At 54.5% G+C, this 5,301-nt stretch overlaps 1 protein-coding gene across 1 annotated transcript in view; it reads right to left on the bottom strand.

The window, feature by feature from the left end:
- The window catches only part of NCAPH2 (non-SMC condensin II complex subunit H2), a 27,903-nt gene that overhangs the window by 12,214 nt on the left and 10,388 nt on the right, over positions 1 to 5,301 (bottom strand). Inside the window, exons 2-5 of the mRNA XM_026656406.1 lie at positions 4,109 to 4,228; positions 3,485 to 3,586; positions 2,955 to 3,010; positions 423 to 504 (exon numbers count right to left, since the gene is read on the bottom strand). Of these exons, the coding sequence (XP_026512191.1) occupies positions 423 to 504; positions 2,955 to 3,010; positions 3,485 to 3,586; positions 4,109 to 4,216 (348 nt within the window). The 5' untranslated portion in view covers positions 4,217 to 4,228. The remainder of the gene's footprint in view (positions 1 to 422; positions 505 to 2,954; positions 3,011 to 3,484; positions 3,587 to 4,108; positions 4,229 to 5,301) is intronic.

Here is a 5,301-nt window from a genome sequence, read left to right as displayed (position 1 = left end):
AAGCCCCGGCAGGTCCCTGCTGCCTCCCCACTGCAGGAGCCTTTCCCTCTGGTGTGTAGCTACAGGTGTGTCTGTACTCGACTCACCACCATAAGTGCAGACATAGCTGTAGAGACCAAACCCCCAGGCCCAGGGTGTTTGGGGGCAGGGGCAAGTGCTGTGGAAGCTAAATACCCCGTAGCCAGAGAAGAGCAGTTTGGGACTGGCCTGCTGGCAAGTGATCATAGCAACTAATCAGGCAGGGCACAATTAGACTTGGCATCTGAGTCTGCAGCCTAAGGTCACCCACCACCATTTAACCTACCAGTCCAGTACCTAGCACACGCCAGGCAGAGGACTGCTGGAATACTGCCTGCACTCCCCCTGCTGGCGCACAAAGGGACTGTACACAGGAAGGACGCACACCACACCTGCTGTCTTACCTCTTCCTCCACCGTCCTGGGCCCAGCACTCACGTCAGCATCGGTGCCATCCTCCCCCACGGACATAGGCTGTTTGTCCCGCCTGGGTCAGGGAGGGCAAAAACACAAGAGGGCACTGGAGTTTTCTAAAACCATTATTGTCTGCTGGGCAGTTTCCTGGGGCAGAGCCCAGGATGTCCGAGTCATTGGTAGGGTGTGCCCTGGGGCAACAGTTACTCTGACAAAAGACACAGAGATCTAACATGTCTCCTCCAGCCCAGGAGTGGGCAGCAGATAAAGCTACCGGGGCCTTTTTTGTCCTTGTGAAGTGCTATAGAAGGGCCCAGCGTTGAATAGCCCAGGAGGGAGACAGCCACATCAGTATGTTATTCTTCTGATGGGAGCCAACTAACGTGCACTTGATTCCTATATGCAGGCCTGGCTCAGAGCTGGAGCCCACCACTCCTGTGCAGGAGTGCAAGTGGCTCAGAGGAAATGGGATTTGGCTGCGGGGGTGGGGGTGGGGGGCGCGCTTAGGCCTGGCCAGCAAATCCCTTGCTTGTTGAGTCGATTCCGTTTCCATCAGGGAATGGGGAAGGGGAAGTGGAGGGCACGTTTCACTTCGAGGCAGCCAGCATGCAGCTTGAAGAGAACTGTTTAACATATTCCATTTCTAGCAGCTCCAAGTCCCTGCAACACCAGCAGCACCCTTCCCTGTTGGCTCTGTCCCTTCCCGCATCAGCAAGGCCCTAGCACAGGGGTGGGCAAACTTTTTGGCCCGAGGGCCACATCGGGCTTGCACAACTGTATGAAGGGCCGGGTAGGGAAGGCTGTGCCTCCCCAAACAGCCTGGACCCCGCCCCCTATCCGCCCCCTCCCACTTCCCGCCCCCTGACTGTCCCCCTCAGAACCCCCAACCCATCCAACCCCCCCTGCTCCTTGACCCTTGATCGCCCCCTCCCGGGACCCCCGCTCCCATCCAACCCCCCTGCTCCCTGTCCCCTGACTGCCCAAACCCCTATCCACACCCCCGCCCCCCTGACAGCCCCCCTGGGACTCCCACCCCCATCCAACCACCCTCTGCTCCTCATCCCCTGACCACCCCCTCCCGGGACCCCCCGCCCCTAATTGCCACCCAGGATCCCACGCCCTTATCCAACCCCCCCGTCCCCTGACTGCCCTCCCGACCCCTATCCACCTCCCTCCCCCCCGACAGGCCCCCCGGGACTCCCACTCCCAACCCTCCCTGTTCCCCATCTCCTGACCGCCCCCCCCAGAACCTCCGCCCCATCCAACCACCCCCTCCTCCCCCCCAGAACCCCCCACTCCCTTACCCAACCCCCCCACTCCCCGCCCCCTTACCAGCAGCAGGAGCTCACAGCCGCGACACCAGGCCAGAGCCAGCTGCGCTCCCCACACTGCCCAGTGGGAGCGGCAGGCCAGAACGCGGTCAGCGCGGCGGCGTGGCTGTGGGGGGAGAGCGGGGGAAGGGCCGGGGACTAGGCTCCCCAGCCGGGAGCTCAGGGGCCGGGCAGGACGGTCCTGCGGGCCGGATGTGGCCCGCAGGCCGTAGTTTGCCCACGTCTGCCATAGCAAGCGCCCCTGCTGAGCCAGGCCTCTGGCGGAGAGAAGCAGAGGAGCCCAAAGGGAATTCCATTTCAGAGGTCGGTTTGTGTGGCTGGAGCCAAGTGCCTGTTCAAAGTCAGAGCCATTAGCAGAGCTTCATCCACCCGGGGGGATTTCTGTTTCAGAACAGCTACTGCTGTCCACACTAAACAGATCTCTCCTCTCTTAACCCAAGACCTGTACTGAGCATGGGCCAGTCAGAATGGGGATGGAAAAGTTACTAAAGAGGCGACATGCTACATTTGAAAACTGCTACTAAATGGGATCACCCTGCTAGCGAGGTGCCGAAACCCCCGCCCCGTCCCAGGCCTATTCGGCCATCCTGCCTAGATCTTCTTTCTATTTGATACCTCCACTCACTGGGCTGCATTGTGATCCCAGTCCTACAGCTGGATCCCCACCAGAGATTCCTCGTGCCTGCACAGAGACCCACTGACTTCAACATTATCCCGGGAGGATCCTTTTGCAGGACTGGAGCCTAGCATTAAAACCAGCAAAAAACAACCACAGAGATTGTCCTGGATGACAACAGTTTAAAACCAGATAAAGAGCGAGCGTGCCTTATGATCTGAGCAGGGAGTCAGGACGCGTGGGTCTATTCCCCGCTCTGCGGGGGACTTCCTCTGTAGACTTGGGTAAGTCACTTCGCTTCCCACCTGCAAAAGGGGGATAATTTACCCATATCGAAGAATGGGTGTTCGAAGGATTAGTTAGTGTTTGCAAAGTGCTACAAGACCCTTGCTTGGAAGAGACTAGGGAGGGGCAAAGAACCGGGACAGTGATAAAAAGGACAGGAGCTGCAGGTCAGAAAGAGATGCGTTAGCCTGCTGAGCTGGGCTGGGGGAAGTCATGGTGGGAGCCCCCAGCACTAAGCCCAGACGGACTTCGCAAGAGGCAACCTCACGGAGAAAGAAAAACTTTACTTACTTTTTGTTGGAGATGAAGTCGAGGGCCTGGTAAACAAGAGAGTAGAGATATTCCACCTGCCAAAATAAGGCAAGAAGGTTAGAGGCTGGGATGTAAGGATCTCAGGGAGGCTGCCTCTGTTAGGGCCTAGGGTAAACAGGGGTCCCTGAAGAAGCCCCAAGGTTTGTTTTTGATAATGTCAGTGTTCTCACCAGGTCTTGGCACTTTCAGCCTTAGCTCCAGCTTAGGGGAGCGTTTTGCCTGAGGAACAAAGTACTATGTGGCGAGACTTGTAGCTTCTGCAGGCTGCACGTCCATATACAAATAGAGACGGGAGCAGCCACAGCGGGGGCTGGGTGACGTCTATTGTTTCAGGGCTACATTTAATCAATCAGCACATGTGCAGCCGGCCTAACACTTTCAGAGTCTAGCAAAACTCCCCAAAGCACCCACTGTACAAGCCTCCAGCTGGCAAACTCCAGAGAAGCTCTCCTCCCGGCCTTGCAGGGGCAGCAGGAGCGAGTCACAGCAGTTCTCCTTGGCTTCCCCACCTTCTTGCTGTAGATGCAGGCAGAACCCTGGATCAGCAGAGCCGCCTCTATGAAGTTCATGGTGGTTTTGCCGCCATCGAAGGAAATGCAGATCTGGTCCAGCTACAGAACACACACACGGGAAGACACAAGCTGATTTTACAGACCGGGTTTGAGAGACAACACAGCAGGAAGAGAGACTTTGGAGGGGACAAAGCCCTGGCCCCACAGCAAACCTGCAGTGGCACCTGGGGGACGAGATGAGAGGGGTGAAGGGAGAATGCAAGAGTTTTCCCTTCGCATTCTCTTGTAATCTTTGGGGCTACAGCTCTTCCATAGGTGGCAATGGTTCTCCAAGGAACAGGTCTGTGCTGTGCAGAGCATCGTTTCTAAAGCTCCTGTGGATCCAGGAGCACTTCACAGGGAGGGCAGGAAGCAAAAGGAACAGGTCTGAGGTCCAGAACTTGATATTTAGAGTTTAAGGCCAGTGACAACGTGGCAGGGCTGGCCTGAGGGACAGGAACATTAGGGATCGAAACGAGCACCACATGCTAGGAATTCCAGCTGCATGGACACACTGTGGCACTTGGATACTGACATTCCTCCCTGCCAGCCTGGTCTTCGTGGATGGAAAGAATGCCTTACCTCCTCCAGATACTCCCCCAGCTGGGCTGCCACATCCACCTCCCAGTTCTTTGTGAGATCCCGGATGGGCTGCAGAAGGTGCAGGAAGCGTGACTCCACATCCTCCATCGTAACAGATCCCTAGAAGTGCAAGAAGTTACATTTCATCCAGGAGCCGGGCAGACAAGCCCACAATCAGGAGGGGACAGAACAAGGACACAGGTCTGTCAGTTTGCTGACAACGCTGTCATTTGTGGCCTGTAGTCATTTAATGGGATGCAGTCAGCTCAAAGCTGGCTCCAATTTTGTTTTTATAAAAAGTCAGCTTTTGTAAAACCTGAGGCCAATAAAAATGTTTTAATTCAAACAAAAAACAGGGCTTTGTTTTGACATAAACATTCCCCTGTGTTGTCACAACACAGGGTAACAGTAAGCTAGTGTCTGAGAACCTACAAATAAAAAATATTTATCTGATTTTAGACCTACACAAATGTCTGTAAATAAACAAACCCGACCATGAAACTGACTAGAAATCCCAGTGAAATAAAGTGAAGCATGTAGCATAAATTGCTGATTGTATTATTTATACACAGGCAGCACCTGGTCGGAATTATGGCCTTGTTGGGCTGGTTAATCTGCAAACCTGAGCCTCAATTCTGCAAACTGTTAAGCACACGTGTGACCTGACTCCTGGGTCTTAGGACCCAGTCTGATACAAAAAGTAATTTTCCCTCTGTTGATACTCACACCTTCTTGTCAACTGTAGGGAATGGGCCACATCCACCCTGATTGAATTGGCCTCATTAGCACTGACCCCCTACTTGGTAAGGCAACTCCCATCTTTTCATGTGCTGTATATTTTTACCTGCCTACTGTATTTTTCACTCCATGCATCTGATGAAGTGGGTTATAGCCCACGAAAGCTTACGCCCAAATAAATTTGTTAGTCTCTAAGGTGCCACAAGGACTCCTCGTTGTTTTTACACAGGTGCAGGCTCACTCATGGCCAGACTACTCTGAATTTGGTCATCACTTTACACATAGGATCTTCTTACGCTATAGGGAGAAAGAGCTGCCATTCACTGCACACCGGAGTGTTCTCCTCAAAACCAGCCCATACCGTGTGCCTCTCCTGCTCCCCATCCTGCCTTCCCAGGCTGTGGATAGTGCCTTGCCTCCCCTCCCCATTTTTTAGCCGGTGTCAGATAGTGGGC

The sequence above is a fragment of the Terrapene carolina genome, unplaced genomic scaffold, assembly GCF_002925995.2.
Source record: "Terrapene carolina triunguis isolate 2854851 unplaced genomic scaffold, T_m_triunguis-2.0 Scaffold230, whole genome shotgun sequence".
Lineage (NCBI taxonomy): Eukaryota > Metazoa > Chordata > Testudines > Emydidae > Terrapene > Terrapene triunguis.
The sequence above is the reverse complement of the archived record's forward strand: the minus strand, read 5'-3'. Positions and strand labels throughout refer to the sequence as shown.